A 17,677-nucleotide genomic window follows, 5' to 3' on the forward strand; every position below is an offset into this window, starting at 1 on the left:
TGATGCAGTAATCATTGGAAGTTTGATTTCACACATCAAACATAGTAACATAGAAACAGTGGCTTTCTCAAAAAGAAATAATAATAATAAAAAAAGAAATCATGGAAATAGGTTACTATTAACCAGAGTAGTTAAGAATACGATCATCTGAAATTATACTAGCAGTGTGAGCGGCAATTGGGATAATTTTGAAGTTCCTCATAAAGCAAGGAAGGTTCTTATTCGAGGTAGGAGCATATAAAATATAAGACAAGTTTCTCATAAAGCAAGTTTGTTATTTTTTAGTGGATGTGCGAGCACGTCCAAGCCAGCTGAATTGAGTAACAAAACAGAAACTAGAATGGATCCAATTTTGTACATATCAGCTCTAACTCTGAGCTAGCACATCCGGCAGTGGCAGCATATTTTCTTTTCCATTGCCTACAATTAAATTTAATATTCAGTATAAAGTTTACGGGTTCAAATTACAAATAATGCCTCTTCAAAAATTTCCTCTGCGACTCCCGTACAAAAAATAAGACCGCTTAAAAACCACAATTTACACGATGCAAGGTAAAAATTTGCTCTGCAAATAAGTTCATCGCATATCTATTGTTTATACTTTTGGCGTTGCCACTCTGCAATCTGCACCAACTGCTTCACTAACGGACTTGAAACCATCCCTTTCTAAGCACTCAGACAATTCAGCCTGTGAGAGTGAGAGAGAAAGAGAGAGAGAAGCAAAGATAGTAAGACTATTATAAGCACGTCGTTGACATCAGGGGGAAAAAAATGGTTTTCTGCAGAATGAGCACATCAGAAAATACCTTTATCTGGGGGATGAGAGCAGGTCCCCCATAGGCAAATGCTGTATAAAGCTGAACAAGACTTGCTCCAGCTCGTATCTTTTTGTAAGCATCCTCACCACTAAATCAATGGCATAAACAAAGTCCAATTAAGGGGGGGGGGGGGAAAAGTAGAGAATAATTAAAATATGAAAAATATCAACAAAGGGCTGTTCTGATCTTACCTGCTAATGCCCCCACACCCTATTAGAGGAATCTTTCCCTGATTGATATTAAATTAACAGGGTCAAGCTCGGATACATAGGCATAAAAATGAAACCAAAAGGAAAGAACATACAATTTAAACAAATAGTTCAAATAACATCCAAAAGAGGACCTAAATGTCTAGCAATAACAACTAAGAGGTTCAAGCCAATAAATATTCTCTAGTAAAAATAAATAAAAGGAACTCAGCTAGACGCCATATTCATCAAACCCAAAAACAATTATAAGCTACTCTACATGAAATTTGACGCTTGTATACTGATATTTTATGCTTTCATAATTCTGTACTTCCTAATGCAAGGGTAACGAAGTAATATTAACAGTCCAACTTCACATGTACATAAGCCACAATGGGATGATGGGTCATGACAACAATAGAATGACATATCAGGCCAACATACTCAAGCATCTTCAAAATTTTCAATAATATAACATAAAAATAAGTGGCATCTTGTAAAGATATGTTCTATGCAATCTACCCCAGTGTAAGTATTGTGAATAACAGGTTACATGAGTTACAAAGGGGCAACGTACCCTCGTCAAAATGTACATCTCCTTTAAGAGACTGGTAGAGATATTAAAGAGTGGCTTTCCACTCAAGCCACCAGCTTCAGAAGCCGCTGGGTTTGTAGTAACAGGATCTGATCTTGAAACAGTTGTATTTGATATAATCTAGAATAAACAAGATAAAAACAGCTCATAAGAGTAGAACAAATGGCACTAACTTTTAGGTAAATAACATACTGAACATTAAAGTCATCAACCTATACTCTAATATTAACATGTAGAACACCATATGGTTATCATTGCACTAAATAGCTCAAAGAGTAGAAACTTTTGATATGGATATGGTAAACAATGAAAACTGTGAAGTGTGTGATAGGAAGTAAACATACCAATCCATCCAAGCGAAGGGCAAGGGCAACCTATGTCCATAAACAAACCACCATAAGAAAACCATTTTAAGGAGAAGAGGGGGCGAAGAAAGTAATCAATTACGAGCATAAACGCATACTGCAGCAATATCTTCAAGGTCTTCTTTAGACAAATCTGGAGCAATTTTCACGAGCAATGGAGGAGAGCCCTCTTCACCCCATTGCATTTCATCACGAGCAGCTTGAACCTTGAGATGGAAGAAAGAGTTATAAGAGCTAACTTTTGCAGACATTGTGATCAATTATATAGAGAGAGAAAGTTCATGCCTCTGAGATCCATACCCTTTTCACAAGGTCCTTTAACTGCTTTCTTCCCTGAAGCATACGTAACCCAGGGGTGTTGGGTGATGAAACATTAATCACCTGCAAAGAGATCAGCACAAATATTGTCGAATTAATGAAACTGGATTTGAACTTGAAACGTATATGCAGAAACTAAAACCTTAATGCTTGCAGTTTGTGAATTATTACTGAAAACTCAACTTCTGAGGAACAATATCAAGAAATGATGCAAGACTCTATTTCAACCCACTGAAAATTCAGCTTTCACAACTGAAGTTGAGGAAGTTTTACTTTAATCTGAATCATTTCCAGATATAAATTTGATTGATCAAATATCCTAGTCAAGTAATAAAAAGTCGGACTTCCGAACAATTGCTGCCCATCTGAGCTTTTAAGAAATTATTTTCCAAAATCTCTATTCTCTAGTAAATTGATTGTGACCCTCAAAAGACATATATGGCATCATTTATCAACAGACAAGGAAATATGTAACCAATTCTGTAGTATAATTTGTGACAACTGATAAAATAGCCTAAAGATGGTATGAAATTATACAATTCAAAATCAAATGAATGAACCAACCAAAAGACCACAACAAGAGGCCTATTCAAATGCACCTCTTATTGCTTTTCTGTGTGGAGAAGCAACATAACAAGAACCTATATTATTAGATGTTAGCCATGAAAACAGCATACTCACACACACAGGCATCATGATGAAGTTGATGCATTTGTGAGTACAACCACAAAGTGAACTCTTGTTAAAAGAAAGAACAAGTTGGACAGTGAAGAGAGTGAAGAGAGTGTTTTTTCCTAATTATGCTTCAGTCAGCAGAACTACCCTCCACGCAACCTCCTTTGGACAAACGGCGATCCTATTCCTAGGGCACCAACATTTGCAATCAAGATGCACTTTCCAACAAGAGGGAATGAACATGTCTTTAGTTGCAAAGCAGCAGAGTCACAATGTCAGACAGAAAAATTACTAGACTATGAGAAATCAATAGAGAACAATCTACCAAGTAATCAGCATACTGGGACAATGTATGAACCCCTTGTACATAATCTGCAGAAGCATCTTCACTTGTCTTATTCTTCCCAAGATTCACCCCTAGTATTCCAGGGCCAGCTTTGCCTCCAGGTTTGACTTCTTCACCTGAAGAAGATGAAGAGCTTGTAGTTTCATCCAACTTCCTCTTACCATGCTGAGCACCCAACCGCTTTGCAACAGCAACAATTCCTTCACTATTAAAGCCACATCGATTGATGATAGCTCTGAACACAACATCAGGTAGATTGATAGCACATAAGTTAGAACAAGAAATATAACCCAGCTCAAGTTTGACAAAAAAAGAAAAAAAAGATTCAGAAGCTAAAGCACCATAATCACCTTCCAAAAGTGAATAGAAAATTTGACTTAACACAAGAAATTCAAGGCAATTCAGGTCTTAATCAGAACATAATAAGATAAACACAAAACATACTCTTACCCTTCCTCACGCAATCTGAAGATACGAGGCTTTGGATTGCCCTCTTGGGGAACGGGGGTTACAGAGCCAATCTCTACAAAGCCAAAGCCTAAACCAAGTAAACCATCAACAGCCTCAGCATTCTTATCAAATCCAGCAGCAAGACCTACAGGGTTGGAAAACTTCCTTCCCCAAACGTCTAGCCCTAAATTTGATGGATCTGGTCTCTTCTCTCTAGGAACCCAACCTCGTGCTGCGGCTGAGACACCCAGTCTGTGAGCAACCTCTGGATCCAGAAGAGCGAAGAATGGATTCACAAGTTTTGTAGCTGAGAATAGCCAGCCACTTCAAAAATTTGATATCCAAGAATTAGCAATAAACGTAACTAAAATTAAACTTCAACATTTCACAAAAAACTTAAGCCAGTCTACTAACTCCTGATAAATAAACTGAATTACACGGTTTCTGCTTCATCCACATAAATAAGTACACAATAGCATAACAATGAACAACCTCATCACCACTGCAAGAATGAGGCAGAACATAACAAATGACAATTCATAATTTTTGTCTAATGTCCCACGAAAGCTATTAATTTAGCAAAAGAAATTTATGACTTTTACAACTAGGAGTGTAATTCCAAAGTTTCTAGGTAACAAGGAGAAATCCAGAGAAATTCACCCCCAGCCCCAACACCGAACAACACACGCTTACACCACACAGGTTTCAAGCAATACAGCATGACAGACTTTTAATTCAAGCATCAGAGGTTGCCTTAAGAGAATTCCACATGTTTTATGCTTATACTTTTCTGGCTGATAGGTAACAGTAAGTGGAATTAAACATAAATGCTGAAACACTGCAACCATATTGTAAACCGTGTGAAAGGTTAAATGCAAACAGAGCAAAACTTCTACTTAAATATTTAAATGAGGTACCAGAAAGTTGCTTCATCCACAGTGCTCACATAAGCTCCTCCGCCTATAACTAAGCCTAAGGTGGTTCCCGTCAACAACCTCCCCTACAGTTCAAAATAAGCAGACAGCACTTCAAAATCAAACAATAATGCATTGAATTTCCAACAAATTTGACTTAAAAATAAGTGTAAGCAATATAAAATGAAAAGGCACCACTTTGGTGAGATGGGTTTGCATTTTTGCTGGAAACAAATAAAAATATAGTCGTCATAGTTCTTCCTCTGTGATTCTTTGCAACCAAAAAGATAGTGTCATACATATACGAAGGAGAAGAAGAAGAAGAAGAAGAAGAAGAGAGAGAGAGAGAGAGAGAGAGAGAGAGCGCATACTTTCTTCGAAAAATGAGGAATCTTTGGAGCAGTTTCTGCAGCAGAAGAACAGTGTCGTGCACCTGCAATAGGAGTTGTGCATGCCCTTCTGAACAAAAAGTCTCTTAATAATTTTCTTGAAGCCCTTGCTGCCATGACCTTCAATGATCAAATAAAAAAGTTAAAAATTTTCAATAGCTTAAATATCGCCTCGCGAACTAACTTTGCTAACAAAATAATCAAAGGCAAATGCAAAATCAATAGTAGAAAAGGAACGTACAGAGCAGTGGACTGTGGAAGGCAAGAGAGTGATACTGGGCTTGTTACGACGGCACCCTTGAAGGAGCGGGACAATGGGTAAAATGGCACACACCGACTGGTTTGGCTTTTTCTCGTGCGGGTGATATATGGGCACCCGGTCTTAGATTAAACGGGTTATTTTGCGTTTACGGGTCAATATCAGATATACTTGGTGTTATTGATTTAAGAATGTATGAGTAAATAGATGCATGTTATACCCAAGTGGTGTCCCCCTAGCATTATTATTAGAACATTGCGTTGGGGTTGTTCCATATCAATGTATGGCAATTTTGACAAAAAATGTTGCAAACGTGACCATATACACAGGTCCATAGTGCTTAAGCCAATCATTTATTTTTCGCCGTCAGATCAAATTAACTAATTCGATTCAATAACTAATTAATTTCATCAAACAATTAAGAAATAAGACCTCATTTAAAGTCCTCATTACGCAAATATTGCTCAAGATCGCGTAGCTGCAATGATACCGACAAGTGAACAAGTAAAAGAGTTGTATGGGCTAGGATCCAATCCAACTAGTAACTGTACAAGGACCAAATGAAACATCAAATTTCTTTGTAACCCAATGACTCATAAGCCATCAACAACTACAAGCCCAAGAGTGTTGCTCAAATGGGCAGGGACAGGGAACGGGAACGGTGTGCAAAAGTTTACTTACTAGGGTTCAAGTCTTTCCTTCACATAAACAATAATAAGAAGAAAAAAGATAAAAGTCATAACAAGTTAGATTACAATCCTTGATATGCAATAATATCTAGTTAATTACAATCCTTGATTTGTCAAGTTACAAAATTACTTGAAATAACAATTTTTGAGTGGCCTTCAAGTAATCCCAGCTTCTTGACTTGAGCATATGTAATATATATTTATTTGAGCGCGGGTTGCTGCTTGTTTTCTCAAATCCCAATTTGGAGCTGTCGTTCGTTCGTTTCAGAAAATAGAAAATAGAAAGGAGAAAAAGAAGATGCAAGCGGTAGCAAAGCTGAGCAAGAACCTCACTCGGCCTCTCTTCTTCCTCGCTCCAAGAACCTTAACCACACTCACTGCTCCTTCTTCTTTATCGAACTTGCTTACCTCACTGGGCTGTGACACCAGCATCACCCACTGCACCAACACCTGTCTCACTGGAAGAACTCTGCTTCAATCTCCCTGGTCCGCCATCCAACACCGCGGAGCCGTTGTCCTGGGCTCCGATGTAAGTTTTTCAATCTCATTTCGGTTTCCTACTGAGCGACGACGTTTTGAATTGTAGTTGTTGTTCACAGTCATGAATCATGATCGTGCGATTGTGCAGGTGAGAGCTGGAAATGTCATTGAGAGGAAAGGTGGGTTGGCAGTTTGGCCTTGCAATCAATTTTACACAGAAGCTCGTTGGGTTTTGTTTGAATATTCATTTAAAATTGTTTTTTTGCTAACAAATTTTATGAATCATTTATAATTAAAAAAATCACATTGCGGTTGCGCTTGGTTTTATGGTGGACAATACTTGCTTCAGATCGTCTTTACCAGGTGAATTGGTTTATTGTATTTTTGAATGGTGCAATAATGTTATTGATGAATATTCTGTGATTTAATTGATGCATAATTTGTTATTATTTAGGTGATAAAGGTAGAACATTCCCATGAAGGAAGAGGAAAAGCGCACATTAAGGTGTGTTTCTGTCATTCTGACCTTATCATTATTAGAACCTTATTCATAAGGTTTGATTTGTACATTTTGTGCTTTTTCTTAAAAACAAGCTGAAATGTGAAGCTGTGTTTTCATTGTAGGTGGAGCTTCGTGATGTTGACTCTGGAAACAAGACATCCCAAAGGTTGTCGACGGATGAGGCAGTTGAAAGTACGAAATTTTTGTAAATTCCCATTACCATTAGCTTAATAGTCTACAATGCTCATTCCCTATCAGATTGCTTTAAATTGTTGATGTACGCATTCTTTGTTAGTTCAATACGTTTCCTTTCTTGGATGACTGTTTCCGCATTGCTTTTCATTGTTCTGGTTTTGTTTCGTTTCACTTTTTTAAAACGTCTGCTTGTGAGGCTTGTTCACAAAGACATTGACCAGTGTTCACAAATTTTTTTATGCATTTACTTGAGTGTAGGTTGTTTTGAACTGAATAATGGTCGCTTTCAGCAAGGAAAGTTACCTCTTGAAACTAATCGGTTCATGTTAACCCGTCTAGTGGATGCTCCTTATTCTTTTAGTTATAAGCACTGGTTTATCCTTTAGTGGACGCCCATTGCTCAATAGTGGCTGGTACCTTTTCCTAAATTAAAAACAATACTGACAAATGGGCTGTATTATCACAGTTATGTCAAGTTGGCTGAGGTCTTTTGATCTCAATGATGTGCCATTCTTTCAGTTATTATGGTTGTGTGAGCTAAAATGATAAAATCTTGTATGATTGCTGCAGGAGTATTTGTTGAGACAAAAAGCTACATTTACATGTGCACAGATCGTGATGGCATTGTATTATTGATTGAGTGAGTTTTATGTTTTAAAATTTCCCTCCAGCATCCTCTTCCTTTCACTTCCTGCTGTTACTTCCTCTTAAGAAATACTTTCTCTTTGTAATTTTTATCAGCCCTGATACGTACGATCAGCTCGAAGTGCCTGAGGACTTATTTGGAAAGAAGGCTAAATACCTACAAGGTCGAGGCTTATTATAGTTCATGTTCCTTTCTGTTCATTCATTTTCCATGATTTTACCTTTACTTTTTTTTTTTCTTACTGTCCGTATTCCAAAAGTTAGTGATTATCAATGAGCATGAAATTCATAGTATATAAATTTATGTAAATTGATTCAGAGTTATTTATTACAACAATTTACTTTCTAGCTGCCACGAATGGTGTTTTGGATAAAACTACATGGTGGTATCTGAAAATAATCATGTGGTGGAAGCTGCTGTCACATCATTGTTTACTTACTTTTTTTTCTTCTGTTCAGAATGCCATTGTGATTGGCAATCCGTGTAAAACTCTTCTTCATGACCGGCTTAATAACTCTACTAGTATCAGGACCTTCCAGCCACTGGCACTGAACCATCTTATAACTCCAATACTGTGATGCCTCTTAGATACAATTATCTAAACCGTCCTAGTCATTTTGGGTGTTATAATAATAATGCCTTGTTTCCTGTTTTGGCAGAAAATTTTATTCAGATATGTAATTGAATTTAAATTTCATCATCATTGTTAGTTGTCATAGTTGCCATGTATTATACCAAAATAAAATATGATATTCACTGTGAACAGAGGAACTGAAAGTTAAAGTGGAGCTGTTTAACGGAATCCCTTTGTCCGCATCAGTTCCAAAACATGTGACATGCATTGTCAAGGAAGCACAACCTCCTGTGAAGGGGATTGCAGCAACACCTAAGTATGTTTTAATTGTGCAAATGCTATTGTTTTTGTAGACTTCATCTCACTACTCAATGTTGCTTTGTCTTTCAGTTGCACTTACTCCTTGAATTATCACTTGATATAATAAACTGCTTGATCAATTTCAGTGTTGAATTCTTGTCATTATTCTGACAAAGGATATAATTGCTAAACCGTAGATTTCTAAGTTAACCCGTTAAACTAAAGCTTGAAAAGATATAACCGTAGATTTCTTGTCATGGAGATGCCCTCATCGAGGCATCAATTGATAATAGTGGGCCCCATGCATTAAAACCTTTAAGTATGCTGGTTTGAGGACTTTGCTAAAGTTGATCATGATTAGGTTGTTGGTTATCTGGTGTAGTTTGCAATATCATTTATCTGTTTCCCCTACAAAGTAAAATCTTGTGACTAAATTCTCAAGTGGATTCCTATTATCATGTTGACACTAGTGTGCATTGTAATATTAATATATTATTTGTGCACTTTTGCTAACCCCTGATTTTTCTCTAAAATGCAGGGATAAAATAGCTGAGATGCAAAATGGCTTCACCATGAAAGTAAGAATTTATTTTTTAAATATTTTGGATAAGCTAATTTACTGCTTTCAGTAGCTAATATTAGAAGAAAATAAGGTATTTACAAAACCTGCATCAAACAATAAGTAACGAATAGTGGGCATTACAGAGTATGGTTTTTTAATTTGAAGTGAACTTTTTCATATTGCATGATGTCAACACTTTTTTTTTGGGAGAAGTTTTCAAGTTATCAAGAGCTTTGTTTTATATAGTATGACAATTTAAACAGCTCACATTATAGAGCAGATAGCTTACCATTATGTCTGGATTGAGTTTATAAGTTGATCCTGAAGGCTTGCTGGACTCCCACATTCTTGCAAAGTTCAGCTTGTTCTTAGAGCCCAGATTCTCCCTCTCCTCTCTCCCTGTTCTACCATTCTATAAGCTGGAAGATAAATACATATGTAGCATGCAGATTACATGGCGAATGGTGCATTGAGGATATGCTATAGGTGTCATGAATCAGAGATTGCATTAATGTCTTCTTTCTTTTTTCTTTTTCATTCCGGACTTGCTAGGTACCACCTCACATCATAGCTGGTGAAGCTGTGATAATTGACACTGAGGACGACTCCTATGTCAGAAGGTAATTTTCTACTTATCTCTCTGAGCGTGTATCATATTCTTCTAAGTTGTTCTTGCACAGCTAGATATAAAGTAAGCACCTAAGCATCCTATTAGCAATATCAAGATTTACCTAATATTTATAAATGTTTATATGACAAGATTTTTCTGCTTTATAACTCAAAAGGCCCTGATGATTGAGATGTTCCAGTTATAATGTGATGTTGTTGTTATCCATGTATATTTACAACTCTCTTTGCGTATTGTCACCGGATCTCTTCATTACACCTCAACTGCTGTCATTTGTTTCTACGTAGTTATCCATAAATAATTATAACTTGAATGTTTCAGCTGGACTCTAGGGGGAACATAATGCCTGTGTTGGGAATTTGGTTTCTAGATTTTCTAGTAAGCTTTGATTTCATTTTTTTTATTTCCTGTTGCTTTCAGGGCCAAGGCATAGTGCTTAATATCATTGCTTCAGTCTGATGGAGAGATGGAATATCATTTGGGATGAGTCTAAGATCACTTGTTGAGTTCAACTCCGTAATGGATTAATTTATTAACCTTGATGATGAGGTTGCTGCTGATTCAGTGTGATGTATATTTACTCATACAACATTAGAGAATGATACACAGCTCTTTAGGGAGGATCCAAGTTTTGCCCTTGAACTTGATGAACAATTGTTTTCTGCGTGCAATTTAATTTATAGAAAGTAACGTTTCACATTCTTATTTACATAAAACTGCAGTTTGAAAAGGGGAAGAGTATTATGCCGTCTCTAGATCATTTTTAGCTTGCCATCAGTTCAAGTTATTTGTTTAAAAAAAAAAAAAAAGTTTTTGATGTCATTAGGAAGAGACGAGAGAGGACGGGCCGGCAGGGGAGGGGGTTTGCGTTGTTTGTTTTCAGATTTTCTTATTAATTAAACCAATATTTTAAACAATCTAAATATTTTATTTGTTTATGTCCACATGTCGCAAATTTGGCATGATCGTCAACTAAAAGTGTGGGCTGCCACAGATTGTGTAATGGAGATTTAACATTGGACGGCGTTTTAAACATTGAGGAGTTACAATTAAGGGCAAACGTGAGGAAATAAAAATGCAATTAACCCAAAAAAGAAGAGGGGAAAAGAACTTTGTTGTAAGATAAAGATGATCATAATATCTCAATTTCTGTTATTATTATCAAGAGCTCCAAGTTTACTTTTGCTTTCATTGTTAATTTCGTCAATAACACATTTGCATTATCCACCCACAACATCCAGCAAGCATACATGGCAGTGTTTTTTGACATTCATTCAAGCCATTAAAAAAGAATTACTACTAAACCAAGAGTTAGTTGGTTAAATATGAGCAACCGGAATTCAAATCCAATCCGATTCCACAAGCAGCGTAAGGGAAAGAGGTTTTAAAAAAGTCATAAAGAAGTTAAGTTCTTGATTTCATTGGTAATGGTATCCCCACCTATTCCATGTCATTTTCCCCTACATATTTACAAAACAAAGGGGAACTAAACCTTAAAACAAAACGAAAGCTTGACTGCATGCACAACTGCTGCCAAAGTAGAATATCCATGAAGTAGTCGTAAATTAAATATAAATGCGTCAAGAGTGGCAAAGCACTGATACAATTTGGCCAAACTAACTTCAAATCTCATTGCAGACTTGTGCTAATCAGATTGCAACAGTCCAATTGACAATTCGAGTTCCCGGATCCTTTCTAAAACAAACCATGTAGTCTGCAAAATCATGCAGCAGGCAATCACTAACAAATAAATGTGTGCGCATGCTTGTGCGCGTTTGTGTGTTTGTGTGTGTGAGAGAAAAAGAGAGAGTACCATGATAGGAGGTGCTGCACGGAGAAGACAAACAGAAAATCCTGAAAAGAATCCAAGGGGTCCTCTTGATTTCAAAATTTCAAGGGCACACTCCAGGGAGGTTCTAGCATGTCCACTTTTTATAGAGGCTAAATGTATGTGTTTTACCGGCAAACTGCATGCTGCAGCAAAGAATGCTGAAATAGCACTTGCACCTGAATAAAAATGATAACTAAATTACATTACAAATAAATACGAGAGGAAAAGGAAAGAGGTTAAACTGAGACAAAATTGGATGTATTAAATTAAATACTGGGGCAAGAAACAAACTCTAGCAAATAGCTAGATAGGTACCCCAAGGAATCGAACCCCAAACCACAGGCCTGACCATGTAGAGGGTAGAAAAAGCTACCCACATCTGCCATTTATTAACATGCAGTGTGCACAGATGAGTTGACAAATTACAATTATTACATGCTAGATAACCACGATACTGTTAGGACCTCAAGAAGAACATATTCCCAAAAAAGAAACAATAATACTACTTCGTTGGCTCATGAAGCATGAAATGCTAATATTCTAAAATTTAATAGGTTTAGAAAGGACACATATACAAGTTGGACTATATCCGTTTTGTTTTATACCTTGTTATGGAGAATGCTATCCTTTTTCTTTAACCATATCAAACAGAGCGAGACTCAACCAACAAAAATGTACTCTAACAATCAGAGCTATGGCAGAAGTCGAAACCTTATTATAAATTTTGAAATCAGTTTTGATAAAGATAATAATGCCTGGAAATTCAAGTAGTCCAGGAAGAATTTTTACCCAATTGTCCCTTATGTTTTCACGAAGAAAGAGAAACAAACAGCATTAGTGCCAATTTTTTTTACTTGTGTTAACGAGTGAAGTTTAATTTTGGTTAAAAGGAGTAGATGGAAACGGAATGACGATCCTCAATAGTCAATAGTAAGAAGCATTCCTTCCACTACACTGCCTATAGCAGACAGAAATCATTTTTGACGTGATGCACTAAAACTCTAAAACTTAACCAGAAGGAAGAAACTATCAATTTGTAGACGGTGAAAACGAAGGCAAAAACTTGATGCTCAAAACGTCAAACCCCTGTTTTATAGTGTGGTGTACAAAATTTATTTCTCTTCTGCATTCGTCCAATTGTACCTAATGAGACGATCTCTCTCAAGTTCTCAGCTTCAGAATCATTAGGGGGTGTAATATCCTATTCCAATCACACCCTAAAAATTACAAGTACAAATACCATAAATTCAGTAATCCTACTCCAACCCCGCTATAAAAATTTTCCAATATTTGTTCGACGTTGAAAACGTCAAATCGCAGAAACGGGACTACAACACAACTAGAAAAAAATTATTGTTTGAAGTTTGAACTCAACTCCAGCCAAAATATCCGTCCGGGAAGAAAACTACAACCCAAAGTTTGCTTCCAACTTCTGGATCTGGTTGAGGAAAATCCATGTCATCTGCATAATTAAACACCAACCAATCAGAATATCATCAACCAAAATGTGTCAGCAATTGAAACTAAATGAAAAAACCTTGTTCCCCCAACAAAATCAAAATGAGAGAGAGAGAGAGAGAGAGAGAGAGAGAGAGAGAGAGAGAGAGAGAGAGAGAGAGAGAGTACCATGACATGGGGGGCAATTCTAACACAATATACTGGAAACCCAGTGTAAAATTTCAATGGTCCTCCTGCTTTCAGGGTTTTCAAGGCACAATCAAAAGAGCCAGTGTATGGATACTTTCCCTGAGCATCAGGTTGCATTTTCTGAATTTGGGTTTTCACATAATCAAAGGGCAAACTGCAAGCAGCAGCAAAAAATCCTGAAACAGTACTGGCACCTACAAAGAGCAAGCAAGCACATGTCAATTCAGCATAAGCATATTTTAACAATGAAACAGAGGGAACAGGATGTATGAAACCAAGAGAAAGCAGAGAGAGAGAGAGAGAGAGGATCATCATCAATACCCCTTAACTATTAAAATTCACAATATAAACAAGATGAACTCAACATCTGTATGTGGGCATAAGGTCATAATAAGGTTCAGCCAAGAAAATCTGTCCAAATTGTCAACAAATCAACCACCAACATTCGTAGTTATTGAAAACAATGTTATTTAATAGTAAAGTTTGGAACTATAAAAACACAAACAGGGTGTTTTGGCTAGCTTAACTACAGTGCTCACTCCAAATCTTTCCTCACATAAAAGGAAAACCTGCCCTAACATATGAAGTCGACTACTCTTCATTCCATGTTAACAATACTGGATTCCTCACAAAGAGGATTAGTCAAATATACAGAGTAGATTGAATAAATAGTTCTGAAATCAGTAAAAGTTAGCCAAATAAAACCTCATTTCAATTACACCCAAAATAGTCTAAAGTAAAAAACAATCACATTTATAGTACTTGCAAAGAATCTTACCCAAGACTGTAGTAGCTTCACCAAATCCAAGGGAATCCTTGAAAAACTCAACACTTTGATCATAAGAAGCAAGCATTCCCATGTTTAATGCCATTGCTCTAACTACAGTAGGGCCTGCACCTTTCCAAAGTGCCAAAACCCCTTCATCTGAAACAATACGATAGAGAGCATGGAAAGCATTTGTGTAGTGACGGCGCTGAGCAGCAGGCAAAGTGGCATCGGCCTGCATACGAATGAGTGCTAAATCTGCTGGACTTCCAACAGATGCTCCAATGGCACCAGCAGTTAGCCCACACAAGGCTTTCTGGTATAGAGGTAGGGGCTTCCCATCATTGGCCTCAATTGCTTTGTTTGTCAGAATCCTAAACAAGTTTATCAGATTAACAATGTTATTATCTAATAAACAATGTACATATAAATGAAAATACCACATGATAAACTTACTTAACAATATCAAGAAAATGAAACTAAACGTAAGTGAAGCTTTAAATAAACAAATTTAAAAGCTATAAAATATAGATTATACAATTTCACTTAAGTCTGAATGCTGCAAAAGACCCACCTGAATGATCCAAGCCGAGCTGTGGTATATGTAGCTTGTCTTAGCAGTCCAGCAGAGAGTCCCTGCTCATAGGATTTCCGTTTAGAGAAACAAATATTGTAACGTATGAACTTAAGCCAATCAATCAAACAAAAAAAAACAAAAAAAAAACTAAAACTTATGTCAATAAAAAAACATTCATCCACATTTTGAACCTCAAATCTGACAAAAAATACCTAAAATTGAATTTGGATCTGTGAATCAGAGAGAAGGGATTTGGAATACAAATTGGTTGGATGTAATATAAAATGACAAAACTTGTGATGTTAGTTAAATTCAACGATGTACTAAAACTTAAAAAGACGATGAATTTGATGATGGCTTGGTAATGTAATGTACTATTTGAAATTGTATCAAGTGATACTGCAGAAAGGACTTATCTTTCTTTTTATATTCAGCATAAAACTTCAATGAAGATCCTTACACATAAATACTCACCTCCCAACTGAAGTATATGTTAATGCCTCAACTTGTAAATGATGAAACAACCTATATAATCTCGCTCAGCCTAACCTAACATTATAGCTTGAATCAAAACATCATGCATCTCTGATTGGCAGTGAGAGCCTGAATCATACCCCATACCTAAAAGTAAGAAACTTTACTGGTACAAATTCAAATCTATATAAGGTCCTCCACTTTAACGGATCTTAGAAGCATCATCACTTGATTTAAAACCTCATTTCAGCAATGGATCAACAAGATACATGAAACAAAACTCAAGTTCTAATCACGTTTAAAATACATACCTTATACAAAGCACCGATACCCTCCTCCTTAATCATGTTCCTGGTGACCTGGGCCGCTGATCCCTGACCCAATTGAATTCTCACCTGCACCAACCCAAGATAAGAAGAACCATTACCGCGTCAGCCCCATTTAACCACATTACTGCACTAAACAAAACAAAACCTTTCAAAAAGACCCAGAAATCGCAGATCTAAAAATCATCAAAGAAACTCGTTATCAGCTCATAAATTAAAGTGGGAACCAGCTAACACGAAATAACAAACATGGGTTTAATACAAATCGCTAAATTCATACCTTGATCATATCGACTGGTTGGATAACACAGGTAGCAAGCATACCAGAGGTTCCGCCATTGACGAAGGGCTTAATGGTGGGCCAAACACCAGACTTGGGCTTATTTTTGTCTCCCATATTTGGATTTGAAGTGAGTTAGTGAGAGCTCGAAGGGAGAGAAAGGGGAGATGGGTTCCAAGGAGGCTGCTTTGGAGTTGCAGAAGAGGAGAAAACAAAGGAAAGCAAAGAGGCAATTTAACAGAGTACACTGCACCCACAACAAACCCTCTTCCTCCTCGCTTTCCTCACGACCTGAAAATTATTATAATTAAAAATGAAAATGAAAATGGACAAGTTTATTGTATGACCTTAGATGTCTACCAAATTACAATGTCAGAGAAATACCCTTTTTTTTTTAGGCCGACTGTGTTTTAAAAGTTGGTGACTTTACTTGATTGTCAAATTATTTGATTTATTCCACACTATTCTTTTTCTCGATAGGAAAATGCTCTTTTTTTTCCTTTGTACAAAAGGTTTTAAATCAAATTGATTGTGAAAATAAAAATTAATAACAAATAAAATAGCAATTTCATAAATAAATAAAAATCTGACTGACTATCCTACAATTGGTTCAAATAAAATCACCCTCATCAAGTATGTTTTCGGCCGACTATTCTACAATTAGTTGGTTATTAATTATTATTTGTCTAGGCTTACATTATAACTAAACCCAAAAATTAATAATTATTCAATAATAAAAGTATAAATGCGAATGCAATTATATAATCCCCCATTTACACCTAAATTAGTAATACTGTGAATGGCCATCTCTGCGATATGGTTCGCCAATTCTACGCCATTTATTAATCTCCCAACAAAACTTTATAGGCTTCCACTACATAATCTCAAAAATCAAATTCACAAAATCATATTCAAAACTCCAAAATATTACAAAAATAAAACCAAAACTAGGAAGAATATATTAAAACCAACTCTATGGAAAACAACTAATATGTCAAAAACAACCTGTTGTTTTTCGTGCAGCTAGGGCAACAATTGTATTCCTTGCTTGCTTTTCCAATTGATATAGAATATACAAACCAAGCTTGATGTTGATGTTTTTAATTGCCAATACACTAGCATATCTTCAACCAATAGAACACTTATTTTGATTCAACTGAGGACTTTGAAAAAAGAACAAAATGTTATTGTAAAAAATAAATAAATTAAAACATGTGTCAGATAGAATCACGTTTTCTCTCTACTGTCTTCTTCAAAGTAGGGAGTCAAAATTGGATTGTTCATTGAAGGGTAGAATAGGGAGCACATTAGAACTGATTTATCTCCATCTCCTCCTTATTTAGTTAAGAGGCTTCCTAAACCTTTGGAAATGCTCTAAAATGCAAAATTGAAAATTGATTGAGTCAAATAGTTATAAGGTCTTTTTTTTGGATATAAAAAGGTTAAAGTAAATGATTTAAGTTACGACAAAGTTTGTTATCATAATTCAAATCATTTATGGTAAATCACTATTTTCAGATTCGGAAGAATTTTAAATTTAGTTGGCTAGTGAGCTCTAAGTTTAAGCATTTCCAAATGTCATTACAACTGCATTTTGAATACGATGTAATTTTTTTGTTTTTGTTTTTCAATTGAATACAATGTGGTTAATATGAAATGACCTCAATATAATATATTGCATTTTGAATCTGAAATCTAGGTCACATTTTATTATAAACACATGGATAGAGCCGTCATTTCACTAGTTGTGGGTTGGTGTTGCCTTTTTCTTTCCCCTTTCAAACAAACCAGAGAGAGAGAGAGAGAGAGAGAGAGAGAGAGAGAGAGAGAGAGAGTGTAGCAACATTGACTTTCTGTTAAGACTCTAATGAGGAGGAGGGAAG

At 36.1% G+C, this 17,677-nt stretch overlaps 3 protein-coding genes across 3 annotated transcripts; 1 reads left to right on the forward strand and 2 right to left on the reverse strand.

Annotated features, from left to right (window-relative positions):
* LOC18773229 (dihydroorotate dehydrogenase (quinone), mitochondrial) lies at window positions 255-5,405 on the reverse strand. Its single transcript, XM_007207739.2, has 12 exons — window positions 5,300-5,405; window positions 5,041-5,178; window positions 4,673-4,755; window positions 3,756-4,079; window positions 3,285-3,540; window positions 2,267-2,347; window positions 2,065-2,172; window positions 1,946-1,975; window positions 1,584-1,721; window positions 1,010-1,047; window positions 807-906; window positions 255-688 (listed from the first exon to the last, which is right to left on the reverse strand). The coding sequence occupies exons 2-12, from the start codon at window positions 5,173-5,175 to the stop codon at window positions 596-598; spliced, it is 1,386 nt and encodes a 461-aa protein (XP_007207801.1). The 5' UTR covers window positions 5,176-5,178; window positions 5,300-5,405; the 3' UTR covers window positions 255-595.
* LOC18772601 (elongation factor P) lies at window positions 6,079-10,604 on the forward strand. Its single transcript, XM_020567559.1, has 11 exons — window positions 6,079-6,535; window positions 6,635-6,665; window positions 6,836-6,849; window positions 6,941-6,991; window positions 7,111-7,180; window positions 7,754-7,823; window positions 7,925-7,992; window positions 8,596-8,719; window positions 9,242-9,281; window positions 9,818-9,885; window positions 10,314-10,604. The coding sequence occupies exons 1-11, from the start codon at window positions 6,305-6,307 to the stop codon at window positions 10,324-10,326; spliced, it is 780 nt and encodes a 259-aa protein (XP_020423148.1). The 5' UTR covers window positions 6,079-6,304; the 3' UTR covers window positions 10,327-10,604.
* Window positions 12,762-16,235, reverse strand: LOC18772184 (mitochondrial dicarboxylate/tricarboxylate transporter DTC). Its single transcript, XM_007205584.2, has 6 exons — window positions 15,795-16,235; window positions 15,500-15,583; window positions 14,712-14,773; window positions 14,150-14,511; window positions 13,351-13,565; window positions 12,762-13,186 (listed from the first exon to the last, which is right to left on the reverse strand). Exons 1-6 carry the CDS (start codon window positions 15,909-15,911, stop codon window positions 13,130-13,132), a joined length of 897 nt encoding a protein of 298 aa, XP_007205646.1. The 5' UTR covers window positions 15,912-16,235; the 3' UTR covers window positions 12,762-13,129.

This window comes from Prunus persica, chromosome G6 (assembly GCF_000346465.2).
Source record: "Prunus persica cultivar Lovell chromosome G6, Prunus_persica_NCBIv2, whole genome shotgun sequence".
Classification (NCBI taxonomy): Eukaryota; Viridiplantae; Streptophyta; class Magnoliopsida; order Rosales; family Rosaceae; genus Prunus; species Prunus persica.

Coding starts and splice junctions, on each gene's coding strand:
- LOC18773229 (XM_007207739.2), bottom strand. CDS start 5,175: ATGGCAGCAAGGGCTTCAAGAAAATTATTAAGAGACTTTTTGTTCAGA. Junction 1,976..2,064: donor ACCTTGAAGATATTGCTGCA/GTATGCGTTTAT, acceptor TTATGGACATAG/GTTGCCCTTGCCCTTCGCTT. Junction 1,048..1,583: donor AGATGTACATTTTGACGAGG/GTACGTTGCCCC, acceptor AATATCAATCAG/GGAAAGATTCCTCTAATAGG.
- LOC18772601 (XM_020567559.1), top strand. CDS start 6,305: ATGCAAGCGGTAGCAAAGCTGAGCAAGAACCTCACTCGGCCTCTCTTC. Junction 7,181..7,753: donor GACGGATGAGGCAGTTGAAA/GTACGAAATTTT, acceptor TGATTGCTGCAG/GAGTATTTGTTGAGACAAAA. Junction 8,720..9,241: donor GGGATTGCAGCAACACCTAA/GTATGTTTTAAT, acceptor TCTAAAATGCAG/GGATAAAATAGCTGAGATGC.
- LOC18772184 (XM_007205584.2), bottom strand. CDS start 15,911: ATGGGAGACAAAAATAAGCCCAAGTCTGGTGTTTGGCCCACCATTAAG. Junction 14,774..15,499: donor GTATCGGTGCTTTGTATAAG/GTATGTATTTTA, acceptor TCCTATGAGCAG/GGACTCTCTGCTGGACTGCT. Junction 13,566..14,149: donor TGAAGCTACTACAGTCTTGG/GTAAGATTCTTT, acceptor TGCTCTTTGTAG/GTGCCAGTACTGTTTCAGGA.